This window comes from Macadamia integrifolia, chromosome 6 (assembly GCF_013358625.1).
Source record: "Macadamia integrifolia cultivar HAES 741 chromosome 6, SCU_Mint_v3, whole genome shotgun sequence".
NCBI classification, from domain to species: domain Eukaryota; kingdom Viridiplantae; phylum Streptophyta; class Magnoliopsida; order Proteales; family Proteaceae; genus Macadamia; species Macadamia integrifolia.
Genome location: NC_056562.1, coordinates 11,191,259 through 11,205,859, shown reverse-complemented (window position 1 = coordinate 11,205,859; position 14,601 = coordinate 11,191,259). Strand labels below are relative to the sequence as shown.

General features: G+C 38.5%; 2 protein-coding genes and 1 non-coding gene across 3 annotated transcripts; 2 read left to right on the top strand and 1 right to left on the bottom strand.

Annotated features, from left to right (window-relative positions):
* Positions 1-1,197: 1,197 nt before the first annotated feature.
* On the bottom strand, positions 1,198-3,760 carry LOC122081477 (pentatricopeptide repeat-containing protein At1g79080, chloroplastic-like). Its single transcript, XM_042648625.1, has one exon. It carries the CDS (start codon positions 3,504-3,506, stop codon positions 1,803-1,805), a length of 1,704 nt encoding a protein of 567 aa, XP_042504559.1. The 5' UTR covers positions 3,507-3,760; the 3' UTR covers positions 1,198-1,802.
* Positions 3,761-3,857: 97 nt separating this feature from the next.
* TRNAD-GUC lies at positions 3,858-3,929 on the top strand. The gene has a single exon. It is a non-coding gene; the product is annotated as a tRNA-Asp (tRNA).
* Positions 3,930-7,774: 3,845 nt separating this feature from the next.
* LOC122081011 (SEED MATURATION PROTEIN 1) lies at positions 7,775-8,212 on the top strand. The gene has a single exon (XM_042647943.1). The coding sequence runs from the start codon at positions 7,805-7,807 to the stop codon at positions 8,087-8,089; it is 285 nt and encodes a 94-aa protein (XP_042503877.1). The 5' UTR covers positions 7,775-7,804; the 3' UTR covers positions 8,090-8,212.
* The last annotated feature ends 6,389 nt before the right edge of the window (positions 8,213-14,601 follow it).

Below are 14,601 nucleotides of genomic sequence, written 5' to 3'. Positions count from 1 at the left end.
AGACTAGTGACTTAAAAGTTAGAAAACCAGAATTTGACAGCATACAAGATTTAAATAAATACCATGGCCAACATATCAGAATTGACCCACTCAACAATCTTCTTTACATCCATCTCTATCAAAATCCCACCCTGTTGTAGCTCGGGCTTGATTCGGTGCTTCTGATAAAGGCCCAATCTCCATTCTTTGGGTGGTGCCTCTCTACCCTGTGGTCTGCACATTTATGCTGCAGGCAAAACTTTAACTTGCCATTCCTGAAGATCTATAACACGCTTCCATCTCCTCTAATAGAATAAAAAGCTCCATCCATATTTCCTGGCTCCGATGATGACTATAGTAAAGCTTAACTGGGTGTTATCATGATCCTTATAGAGACCAAATCTTCCGGCACCATGATGAATAGGGTCAATAAGACTTTAGATTCCCTAACCATTTTATTTAGTTTCATACAAATGTCAAAAAAGGATTAAACGCCAGTGCATGTAAAACAGAATCAATTCCTTTCTGCAAAAATATGGTTCACCATTATACTCATAAAACCCACTAAACACTGAACATAGGCTTGCTTAATCTCCGGGACATTCTGTAAGCACAAGGTCAAGAAGAGAGCCAAAGATATTGAGGTCAATGCTAAGGATTGATGTCTTCCAAGAGTACTTAAGAAATGGGGCATTTCAGAAACGTGTGATCATTGGATTCCATTTTTCTTGGGCATAGGAGAAACAGTTTCAACACCCCGTGAAAGAGGTTACGTGGTTAGTTTATCCTTCGTTGCCATGAGATTAATGTTCCTCCATAATGCATGTATTCAACGAGAACATTCAAAATGAGCAATGCAAGCACATTTATTAATGTATGAGGAAATATTCATATTCAAACAACTTTAGATTCATATTCAATATCTTTTCTGTTAGTTTTTAACAACTTTTAGCAATAGAACCGTTGGAGAACAGAACTAGACAGACTTAGGTCCAAGACATGAGTCTAATTTTCTTTCTCTTTCCCTGAACTCCTGTTGTTTGGAGCATCATGTGTCATCTTGGCGATTGTAAATGCATGAACCCAACTGATGTGAAACTGAGAATCACAGTTAAAATGGAAAACCAATCTCTCACCCATTCTTTACATGATGCCATGGAACTTAAAAATTGTTTCCGCTCATGTCGGATGTTTCCAGTGAACAAGGGACAAAGAAGATGAGGATCATAACTGAAGCATTTAATTTATTGTAAGCTCTCAAATACAAGATGGGCACCATATGGCAGAATACACAGACAGAAACAGGATAGAGTAGGGAGTTAATGAGACGGCAAAAAAAAAATTTCGACAGAACAGAAGGAAATTGGGGTTGTTTTAAGAATTCTTTTTTTTTTTTGCTCACAAATTGGTTGAGTAGAGGATTCAGCCAATGAAAGGAGGAATTTGACTTAGTTATCATCAAAAGATCCCAATATAGAAGTCCTGTGGTTGCTAGAAAAGTGAGGCAGACAATAAGACCAAAATGGAATCAACTTGGCACCAATTTTTACAAATCAAAATATGAAGGATGTACTTGAAATAACCTCAACTCCAGAATAATATCAAAGCTTGAATCTTTTGTTTTCCCGCCTTCAAACAATCTTGAGACCAGTATCAAGCTTAAAACCCAAATTCACCATGCATCACTCAATAGAATTCATGCTTATCTTCATCTATCTATCAGAATCTATTGCTTCAACCATTTTTGTATTGATCAAATTTTGTGGTCTTCTCTGGTTTACTATAAGGTAAAGATTTCCACTTTTTTATTCCCCAGATCTGAGTTAAAGAGTTGACAATTCCAGATCATATTGCATCACAAGCCTTTCCACAGTATTTAGACTCAGAACACGTCTATGATACAACTCCCTCAGAACCTCTGCGGCCAACTTCATTTCTTCTTCATGGGCAATCCCTTCCACTACGATAGTATAAGTTGTCTCATTAGGCATGTCACCCTTCTCAATCATCATCTCAAAGACTCCTAGTGAAAGATCTGTCCTTCTGGCCTTGCATAAGCCAAGTATAAGGGCATTGTAATTGTCAATAGCTGGTCTAAAATCATTCTCTTCCATTACTGCAAAAATTTCAATTGCCTCAGCTAGCATCCCCTCCATACACAGGCCTCTGATCAGGGATGAGTTGGTATAGAAATCAGGAGTAAATCCATTCTTTGTCATCTCATATAAGAGCTGAAATGCTGCCGTAGTGTTTCCCTTCCTACACAAGCTTGATATGACATTTCTATAGAAGTCATGCATGGAAGAGTTTGTTTTATTACCCAAGCTTTGGATAATAGAGAAAGCTTCCTGCACCTTTCCCTCCCTGCAGAGCACAGCAAGAGCGTTGTAGCTTCCATCATTAGGATTACAGTGCCGATACATCATTTGGTCTAGACACTTAATCACAAGATCTATCCTCCCCTCCTTACAGAATTGAGCAATTATTGGGTTGTAGCTTGCACAATTTGGCTTAAATCCACACCTCATCATCTCCTTCAGGACCTCAAGAGCACGATCAGTTTGACCCTGTTCAGCAAGTGAACTAATAAAGATGTTGTATGTAACTACAGATGGGGTGCGGTCCCCTCCGTCCATCTCTGCCAGAAGCTCATTTGCCTCCTCCCACGTCCTGTCAAAGCACAAATTCCTCAATAAAATGTTGTAACTCACAACATTTGGCCTAAACCCCTTCAATGGTAAACCCCTGAAGAACTTAATCGCTTCTTCAGTTCTACCTTCCTTGCATAATCCAGTTAACAGAACATTGTAACTAACCAAATTAGGCTTTCCACCTTTAGCAATTATCTCATCCAACAGTCTCATTGCTTCATCTACCCCTCTCTCCCTGTAAGCAGCTTCAAGCAAGAATGAGTAAGTAAATACATTTGGGACCAGCCCCTTGTGCATTAGTTTATCCAAAAGCTGCAAACTTTGTTGCAGATTACCTTGGATACAAAGCCCTCTAACAAGTGAATTATAAGTAAATGTGTTGGGTGAACAGCCATGTTCCTCCATTTTCTCCACCAACTGCATTGCATACCCAACATTCCCTCTTTTACACAACTGGTTCACTAAGTAACAATAAGACTCAGGATCTGGAGTATTACCAGAAGTAACTATAATCTCCATAACTCTCATTGCTTTTCTAAGCTTATTGGCCTTACACAGATCATGCAATAACTGAGTGGACTGAAATAAATCCGGCTTTTCCCCCTTACCTACCATGAACTCTAAATAAGAAAATGCATCATTGAGTTTGAGTTCTTTGGTTCTTGGATCATTTCTCCCATTCCTCCAATTGGGCAGACTGAAAAGAGTCTCCATAGGAGAAATATTGATGTGCCCAGAAGCTAAAACCCTAGAAAAACCCTTGTTCAGTGAATGAATCTGAAGATTTGGAACCTGAGAGAAGAAGCAACAAGCTTTTCTTGTATTGCTTGAAGATGGGTTAATGAGGGGAGACATGGGGTGCAGAAGGGCTGCCATAGCTGGAGATTGAAAACAGTTTCTGAAGTGAAACTGAATCAATTTGCAGACACAAGTGATTATTCACCTCAAAACATTATAAATAGATAAGGGTTTATGATAAGGGATAGTGGAGGAACAATAGAACAGATTTAGAAGAATCAAATAAATGCAACAGAAGAAGTAACTCTATGTCTGTGAGTGAGAGAGAGAGAGAGAGAGCACACCACCGATTTGTGAAAGCTTTCCTTCTTGGTTTCCTCCTTTGCACCAAGTTTGGACGACTCGTCTAACACCTAACATTCTCTGGGTTGTGAATGTATTTGGAAATTAAATTAATTTATTTTAATAAAATTTGTTTAACGACACCAGGTCGTTGTAGTATAGTGGTAAGTATTCCCGCCTGTCACGCGGGTGACCCGGGTTCGATCCCCGGCAACGGCGATTTTTGTTTTTAATAATTCAGGATAAAACAGAAATTTTTTTTTTTGAAGGAAAGGTAAAAATGATCGGTGATTTTTTATAATCAATCTAGATTGTGATATCTGTGATTCCTAATCACAGTGCCTGCATATTTCGCTTAAGAATGCCTCCAATATCTGATTTTTGTGTGCTCCTTGCAAAATCAGAATTAAAGGAAGCACAAATATAGGAACCATACAGAAAAATCAGAGCCCCCAACAAGCCTTGTAGTTATCCTTTACAATACATTCATGTGTAACGATAAAACATCACATGCTTAGTATAAGAACGAGGTAGTTTAACCAAGTTATGATCGTGTCAGAAGTGGTAGCCTTAGGGTTAAAAGGGTGTAGAAGGTTTAATTCATGAACCCATTTATTGATGCATCAGGATCCTCTCCAATACCCCAACATGCCCCACGCGCATCAAATGGTTAGGCAAACCTGGGGGTGTGTGTGCCCGAGCCCTCCCAGCACTGGACACATTGGAGAGGATTTGGATCCTTTGACATTAATCAAAGTATGATGGGGATCAATGGGTCTTCCTTGGTTTATATAGAGGTTTCATGTCATCCACGTAAAGTAGAATGATATAGAAAAAACAGAGACGAAAAGAAAGAAATTGTTTTTGGAGATTTCACATGAAATGAGAAAATTCTTAAGCTTTAGATGATTGAAGATTCCTTAAAACTTTCAATGTAAGCCCAGAATGTCTACAATCCAAATCCTTTAGAACCCAACAGTCGGTTGCCTAAATGGTTAGGGCGAATTGGGGATTGTGTGAATAAGCGCATGGTCCTAGATTCGTTTCCTCATTTGTGCATCTGTAATTTAAGTGGAGATCGTGGCGGTGGATTGTCGTGCTAGTTTCTTCAAAGATTAGTCGAGGTATGCGTAAACTGGCTCAGACACCTTGGTTAAAAAAAAAAACTCCTTTAAAAAAATTCACACAATATAAAAGAGATGCCAATTGGCTTTCCATTCATAAAAGCATAAAGGAAACTTTCAGGTTGCATAGTATACACTAACATCTTCTTGTGTCTATTTCACTGCTCTTTCCTACATAGCTGCCCTATACCATGGGAGGAGAGAGAGACAATCATATAAGGAGTCACTAGCATACACCACGCAAATCTGAATCTTGTTTGTGTTCATGTATATGTAGCATTAGAGGAGATTACTTTGTTTGACTTCTTAATTGGTTATTGTTATCCCCTCTGCCTCTGATCTCCCTGTTATCCATTCTGGTTGTTGGTTTGGAAGCGGAGGACCTTACTGGTACCTGCTACTGCTATACCTTAGTCAGTGACTCATGACATGACTGCTGAAGTGTGGACCTTCATTTTCAGGTCAAATATCATATTTTCCTATTGATTTTCCAATGCCAACAAGAGTCTTATATTCTTGGCTACAATTGAATAAAATCAAGCCCTCTTCTAAGTTCATCCAAATCATGTTTTAACACATACCGACCCATCCCCAATCTCCAATTCAAGAAATAAGCAAATCAGACATTGAAACAGGTCTCTATTCTTCACGGACTGAGAATGTCTCCTCCATTGAAGTCCCAACCTTGACGCTTCTGATTTCCAAGATAGCCTTCTTCAGGACCCATACAACAAATAAGCTCTATGATCATGTATAAGAGTGGCTGCTGTCAGGAAATCCTGGGAATCAACGGCAACTTTGACAAAGAAAGTTCCCACTCCAACCATTGTTAATCTTGAACAACCATACTGTTCAATGTTCATACCTCATCGCAATCCCGAATAGGTCCCAGAAAACCTAGATCGGCCCTTTGATGAAGGAAAAAACAAACCAGCAAAACTAATCAATATAATCTAGAAATTGTCATTCTGGAACGATCGGAATAAGGATTAGTTATGGTTGATTTCGATCAAAATTGACTGACTTGACTAAGGATTATAAACTTAGAATCGGAAATTGAATTGTACTTATCGATTCCAATCTAAATCTAAATTGAAGTCGAAGATCGGATTGTTCCATGCTGATTTCTATCTTTTTCTTTTTTTTTTTTTTTGATAAAAAATAAAATATATTAAAACAGGAAAACTAGGATTGTACAAAAGGGCAGTGGTAAATCTACCATTTGCCACAGTCGCTTCCGCAATTGAAGCAAAGAAGGATACTTATTTTGAGTTGGGGAGTAGCCTACAGATTACATTAGTTAAGGATTTGTACATTTTCAAAAAGACGGTTGCTATACACAATGGCCACAAAAAAATTCTAGATCAAAAGAAAGTTTATATAAGGTTTCTGAGTTAGTCCATATTTCCGTCAGTGATAATCCACGTCCTATTACAGATTGTACTCCAAACAAAAGGGCCCTGTTATTTCCTTCAGTAGGATTTCTTATCATTAAATAATCTGTTATTAGTAACAATTTTTCATCTCCATTCAACAAACCAACTGCCCAACCTATTAAACGTTGTTTAGGCTTATTGATGATTGCACAGACTAAAACATTGCACTGTGGTGTAAATGATCTAGGTGGGCTATTGGGGGTTTTGATTATGCTGGGGTTAAGTGTTTGGTCATGATGCAATTGCATATGCACTAGGTCCTTTTAGTAAAACCGTTTTAGAGCTGCAGCCAATATATCATGGGGGTTAGGTTTCACCTTCCTAAAATTTATATTATTCCTATGGTTCCATATAAAGTAACATAAAATGATAAGATTATGAAAGAAAAGTTCTCTTATCATGTGTCAAAAAGTTATTGAACTTAAAGAAATACATAATAATGTGTTGAAAAGAAGGAGCTTGGAGAGTCGTGGTATTTAATCCCATTAGAGCCAGGATTGTGGTTAGAACCAATAGAGGCTCATTTGGAAACAGACGCACCTAGGAATGGTCAGAACCAATTTTGATAGGCGAAGCACCTATCCAAGGCCTCTTTGATCAACATTGGTGGTCTTTGGTTATGCTGATTTCTATCTAGATCAGATATAAATTAATTGGATTTGGTTCCAAAAACCATAAAATTGGCCTTCAGATCTTAAAATAAAATAATAAATAAATTCACTCTTACAAATCTTAGAATTGATCATTTTTAGAACTACCAGAATAGGGATCGGTCGTCTCTCAATTTCGATTGAAATTATCAATTTGATTAGGCTCTGTCTAGTTGCAAGGGGAATTAAAGGAAAGGAAAGGAAAGTGAAATTTTTATATTAAAAGAAAAAAATTGTAATCATTACCCCATGTAATTATATCACTAACCTCAAATCATTCTATATTTAGTTATTGAATTTTACTTTATTTTGTAATTAAAACCATTTAGTATGTAAAATAAAAATTACATGTAAGGTGTATCATTACTAAATATAATTAAAAAACTTTAGTAATTTATACAATCACATGAGATCAAAGGGACATATAATTATAAAAGTTTATTTTTGAAGTATGAAAATTTTACTTCCCTATTGCTTAAATATTTCTTACAATCAAACATAACCTTAAGGATAAGATCGATATATATCGATACTCATTTGATCCTGATTCAGATCGATGTGTATCAATGGAATCTAAGACAGTATATCTATCCATATGATTCCCAATTCACCCTAACTATAGCAACCCACGATGGATATGGAGGAACCAGCACATCCTTATTATTCTCCTAACTTTTCCCAAAAACTTATTACCTCCTCCACAAATGACACGTATCTTTATAAAAGTGACACATGTTCTTAAACTGTATTAGGCCTAACACGTAACCAGAAAACGGCCATCCGCTTACCTATACAAGACTACCAGTACCATGCGACCACCTTGAGACCTTTTAGAGAGAGAGAGAGAGAGAGAGAGAGAGAGAGAGAGAGAGAGAGAGAGAGAGATGGCAGAGAGCAAGGAAGACGTGAAGTATGGAACAGCTCAGGCGAAACTATCACCCGAGGAGACACTAAGGGTGGCATACAAGTCTGGCACTCCACTTGAAGGGGGAATGATCTCTCGGTCGGAACCGGTCGATCTCTTCTCCGGTGCTCACAATATTTCTGAAGCAAATTCCGGCGAGTCTGGACGTGATTCTTCCACTAAACAACAGCTGCACCACACGGGCGGTGGGGATGAAAAAGATTCAGAGCGTGGCCGTGCCCCTACCACGGCCCCTGCCGGTTGAGTTATTCTACATAGAGAGTACTCTAAGCTTCAGTTGATAAGAATATTATGTAGTTGGTGTAGTTTTCTTGTTGCTTTGTTTTTTGATTTGTCACAATAAATGGATGGTTTGGATCTGAACTTAGTGCTTGTTTGTGACACAAATATGTGGATTTTCTTCCGCTAATCTTCAGGAGACTAGCGTAGTAATTCACTAGTCTCCACTTAATTCGCAGATGTACAGATGAGGAGTTGAAATTGAGATCGTATGTCTATCCACATAGTCCCCAATTCGTTTTAATCATTCGGGCAACTCATAGATGGATTTGTGTAAAAAAAAAAAAAAAAAAAAGAGAGATTGATATTCAGGCTTTTTAGTCCCATCAGATTGACCCCATAATCGTAAAGATTGGGTCACACCAGAATTGAATGAGAACTATTCAACTTTCATTGAAAACAATGAAGAACACTAAATGTGAGTGATCCTAAGGGGGTAAAAAGAGTTGAACTTAAAATCATATATGTTTCAAGTGGCAAAGGTCCTTTGCCAACTCGAGAGTTCAAAATGCTAGGTAAGAGATGAGAGGAAAAGAGGATTCTCAAGTATCAATACATGAGCTGTTACTCTCCTCACTTTACGATCTTATAATTCTATAAGGTGTTTTCACCTAGGTGATTGTTGTCCACCTTTTAATTATCATAAAGTATTGCAACTTAATCAATTGAAAATTTATTTAGAGAGTGATATAGAACCCATATATTTGTTAAAAGATTTAACTTTTAGCCTCTTCACTTAATAATATCATTTCATTGATTAATAGTCGGGTATAGAATATCTAGAATATCAATAGAGTCGAAAATCCTAATCTATTAAATATTTTTGATTAAGTATTAAAGAATCTTAACCATAGATTAAAAATAAATTTCAATAAAAAAATTTAAATTTAATTTTTAAAATAATAATAATATCTTCCTAATAGATTGCTTATTTGATTCTAATTTCCAATTGGCTGGGTTGATGCGTGGCCAATCTAATTATTGTTAAATTTGAATTTATAGAACTAATTTAATATTGCAAAATTAGCAAAAAAATATTATAGATCATCACCAAATTTTCCAGTTGTTGGACTGGTGTCTTGGTGTTCATGTCTTAATATCATCTAAGCACATTTTGAAGTATTGTTAAAATCCAATCCGGCAACAATTTATACTATAGTCTACCATTGAGGCACTTGAAGTCCAACATCAAACCACCAGTTTAAATGATGAACCATGAGTGTCCTACCATTATTTGAGTGCCTCAATCTAAGATGAATCACAACTTGGTTCATTAAAAAGCACTTGGATCGGGCCAGTGTCAAAGGTAAAAGCCCTTAGCTTCGGAATATCCAAAATATAGAGAAACTAAATCATCTGGGAGAATAAGATATCCTAGAAATTGCATTTCCTCCATCGGCCAGGATCACTCGGATTAGTTCAATATCAGTTAGAGATTGATCTTGGAGATACCAATTCACTGATAAGGTATAAAGATAAAATGATTTATAATTCCGTCAGATAAAGTCTGATCCCAAAATCGGTTGCAGAGATATCTTCTCAAGAAAGAGAAATAAAGTTCTACCTAATTTTTTAAAGAAGAAACTTCTCCATTATAAATAGGAAGTGTTCCTAAAAATTATAGAAGAAAACTCTTCCAATAGCTTGTGTGAAGAATTGGATCCATGACCCCTTGATTGTGTAGGTATATCAGAACCGTTGGGCTTGGTATAGCTATAAAATACCTTAAATCTAAGATAAGAGAACTTTCCTAATTGTTTCTAAGAAAACTTTATTTGGCCTTCATTTTTTTTTTTTTCTGGTCTTGCACTTTTATTTATATATTTAATTAAAAAAGGATGTATTCGGTGCATGAGGCTCTTGCATGTGTGATGTTCAGGGGAGGCAAGAAATATGCATCATTACCCCGAGAATGCCAAGAGACTATTCCATTTATATATTTACTTATCCCCAAAAAAAAAAAAAAAAAGGAAAATAGTTAGCATTTATTTTTTTCTTTTTTCCCGTAGAAGCACAAGTCTCTTCTCAAGAAAGAAAACACAATGCTCTACCTGTTTTTAAATGGGCAAAGGTTGGGTAAGCCACCAGTTTACCATAATCTAGCAGCTGGCACCAATGGGGGGCATGGGATAAGGTACCATACAAGAGGAGGGGGAGGGGGAGGGAGGCACAAAGGGCACTAGTTTACGCAATTACAGTAAGTTGGTGGCTTACCCAACTTTTCCTTTTTTAAATGGAACAAAGTTTTTTGATTTGGGAGCTGGCTCCCATTCCTGCACCCTTGTTTGTTTTTCTTCTCCTTAAAAAATGACTTTCTCACCCCTTATAGATTGAATCAAAAGGAGGGTGCTGATTGGGTCTCTCCCAGCCACTCCTAGCATAGAACACTTCCCCATGCTAAATATATTTCATTGTCTACTATGAAGAGATAAGGCTTGAAATTAAAGTCGGGAGAGCCAGTATCCTCTCCCCAGGTGGGTACCCTTCCCTTGAAACCATACCAACTAACGATAAACTAGAAATATGTCCCAACAATGAAAATAAAGATACCCTAAGATGTTTCATTTTGCTCGTTGAAAATGTTAAAGCATGTTTTCTTTTCTAGCTGGAATTTTATGAACCTACTAGCCACCCCTCTAGATTTATAGTAAGTTTGAAAATTATATGAAAAGGATTAAAAGGGTAGAGGAGACTTATCTCCTTTAAACAAATGTGGAAGCATTACTTGAAGAACAATACATGTACTTCAAAGTAGAGGTAAGAGGGTTGCTTCAAGGACTACATCAAGCAAGATCTTTGGGAGCCACAATCATAGGCTTTGGGACAGATTACTTGGAGCTATGAGACTGGATGCAAGATGATTATGTATCTAAATGGCCATGTGAGCTATTTCACCTTTAGATATAAAATCCATAAAAAACACTATTCCCCGAATGTAATGTGTTGAAACAAGATACAAACTACACGTGCTTAGCTCATAATTTAGCAAATAGCGCTAGTAATGAAAAGCTTAAAAGGGTTGTAACTGAGAATGTGGACTTTTTTCTAATTAATCCATCTTTATTGTGAGTTATTTAACCTTTAGATATAAAATCCATGAAAGAACTATTCCCCGAATGTAATGTGTTAAACAAGATACAAACTACATATGCTTAGCTCATAATTTAGCAAATAGCGCTAGTAATGAAAGGCTTAAAAGGGTTGTAATTGAGAATGTGGACTTTTTTCTGATTAATCCATAAATTTTCAAGACAAAGTAAGCAAACCACTAAATGTTGAAAAGGATTATGAAAATTTAATAGAAAGATTATGAAATAAATGAAATTAGACTTTCCTTTTCTTTTCTTTATCTAAGCAAAGAAAAGAAAAATCATGCTCTTCTAATTGTGATTGTAAAAGTGTAATAATATTTTAGCTTCATCTTGGCTCGTAGAACAACTCGACCACAGAGAGAGAGTGCTCATAGATCAGCTCGACCGTAGGCCGGTTGTAAATCATGCCGATTGTAAATAACGATCCAAGTGAAAGAAAGGTGGAAGTCACTCCCTCTTCAGTGAGGGCGCATCTACGATACGATTCTGCTTGTTAGGATTTTTATGTGGGCTTAATTGATACCGATTGATCAATTGTGCCCAAACAATTATAGACCCACTCTGATTAGGAAACTCCTAGCCCAATCCATTGTGGGAATGAATTAGGGTTTTGGGATTCTATTATAAATAGAAGCTAATGGTCCCTGTAGCCGTCACTTTAACACCTTCATGGTTTTCGGAGCACGAACTCCCCCACAAGAATAGTGCATATGAAAGTATTCCAAGGGTGAAAGGCTGCAGAAGACTTTAGCGGCTGGAACTCCATTGTGTAGTTTTTTGTTACAATCTTCAAGGGACTAATCTTCAAGCACATGGGAGAGAGTTACGTGATCAACACTTATGAGGCTTCTAAACTTACACACAAGTATTCTTCTACTCCAATTGATTATCATGTATGGGGTAAATATATATGTCACACCCCGTTCACACTGAACCGGAGCGGTGACCGAGTTAACACCGGTTAACCCAAACCTGCCAGGATCATCAGATACTGTATTCCACCACAGCATACACACTCTAACATCAATTCATCAGATCAGCGGAAGACTAAAATTTACCTGTAAATAATTCCCATATACTTGCTACCCAAATGATGATACCATAATTATATACATTTGGGCCCGAAGGAATGATATATATACACAAAAAGAATAAAGTTCAAATATCAAGTATATACAGGAATTTATCAAAATCATCAGAGTACACAGCTCGGCTCGGTAGTGGGGCTCAACACGGCCTCAAAACTGCTGTCCCGCAGCACAGCTCTCACACGCGCAGTCTACGCCGTGCTCAAACTCCTCAGGGGTCCACCAGTCCTCCTCAGGAAACTCGACTGTGGGACCCACCCCATGCTCCTCAGATGCATGACCTGCAAAAGCATCTAAAAAGGGGGGCACACGTGGAATGAGCTCACTAGCTCAGTAAGTAGAGAGGTGGACCACACACGACAGTCCACACATCACAACACATCATATGCACTACATGTCATGCAATTCATTTTAATTCACATACACCTAATCAACATTACTAAGTCTTTGGTTTTAGTGCTACTACAACCACAGTGCGCGTATACTCCGGGTACGAGCCGCGTACTCCCTCCCGCGATACGCCCATAGGCCTGTTGGAGAAGGCCCACCGTGAGTACTCGGAAAAATAAAGACAATGCCGTCCACCGGCTCTCAACAGAAATGTAAATAAATTAAATGACAGTGCTGACTCCAGCAATTTAAAAGCAGTACGATTGGCCCTCTTGAAATACCACCGGGGTTGCCGACTGTCCTACATGACTCACCGGGTGTAATGCCTAACCGCCACAGTGTCCGAAAACTGCGACCCCTGCTTCCCCCCAAATGGCAACCCAACACCTTAACCCCTGTTGGGAAGGGTCGTAGCACGGGATGGTGAGAATCCTAATACCGCATGCTCCTATATGCAGTACGACTGCATAGTGCCACCGTGTCCCATACCACGGGCCACCAATGCATTCGTTTCCAAGCCGACCACGGCATCTAGTCTATCAAGGCATTATGCAACATGATGTACACATTCCACATATAACATCACATTCAATTTGCATTTGAAAAGTAAACATAGCATAAATGCACATCAAAGTGTGAAATGACTAATCTATATAGCATATTCATGATGACATGACTAAATTAGATATAGTTATATGAATGCCAAACAAATGCCTTGAAATAGGCCAAACGTCCTCTCTCTCCACTTACTTGTAGCGTATAAGGAGTCCCGCTTGGTACGGGTGAGATCCGGAGCGAATCGGGAAGGCCTTGGTGAACCTAACAAAATTGAGCGGGGTTAGTACTTCACCAATTTAGAATCAAAATTAATGAAATCCGACGTCAAAATCGTGTTTAGAACGTCGAAAGAAGGTCCCACGTCCGATTTGGGCTCAATCGGACCTAAGAATCACATTCTGTCCACTCGGGTGGGTCACTCAGGTGGGTGGTCTACCCACCGGTCCAACCCGCCGGTTTGGGACCGGCGGGTAGGGACCCGCCAGTAGGACCCGCCGGTCCTACCCGCCGGTTTGGCCAGGGACCCCCCTGGCCCTCTCGGGTGGGTGTCTCGGGTGGGTAGGGACCCACCGGTTGTACCCGCCGGTTTTGGCGGAAAAACCCCAGTTTCTTCTCATCTTCCTCCATTCCTTGGGGACCCAAATGGGGCTTTTCTCAACCCATTCCTCACACCTTTAAAGTCCTATAGGATGGTTCTACCTTAGATCTAACTTAGATTTAAGTGAGGGGAACCATCTTATCTTCTTTGCTCAAGAATGACTTCAAACCCTCCAAATCACTTCCAACTCACAATGCTCCTTCTACCTTGTCAATATCTCTTCAAATCCTTCAAGATCAACACATAAATCATCTATTAAGCCTTAGAATCATCATTTCAAAGTGTGTTTACAAGATCTTAAGAAATCATACTCGAATCAAGGGTTTAAAGCGTGGGTATGGTTAATGTTCATAAAACCTAGCTTTTCTTACCTCCAACTGTAGATCTCGCGTTGAAGATTACTCTTCCGGCACCGGAATGGCAAGATCGAGCTTCGGCACCGCTGAATCCTTCCTTTCTTCCTCTTCCTTTCTTCTTCCCTTTCTTTTTCTCTCTCCTCTTTACTTTTCTCACCAAACGTACGGGGGTAATAAATGGAAAGAAAAGTCATAAAGCTTTATATACTATTCCTACTTAAGTGAATAGTGATGGATGGGTCACTCAGGTGGGTGGGTGTACCCACCTGACATACCCATCCGAGAGTCAAAACTTGGGATTTTGACCGGGCTCGGACCTCGGCTCAACCCCACCCCAAGCATACATTGTAGCCTACGCATATATCTTAAAATACAGATATAATACCTGTTTTACC

Bases quoted from the DNA above. Each gene is read 5' to 3' on its own strand.
- LOC122081477 (XM_042648625.1), bottom strand. From the start codon at position 3,506: ATGGCAGCCCTTCTGCACCCCATGTCTCCCCTCATTAACCCATCTTCA.
- LOC122081011 (XM_042647943.1), top strand. From the start codon at position 7,805: ATGGCAGAGAGCAAGGAAGACGTGAAGTATGGAACAGCTCAGGCGAAA.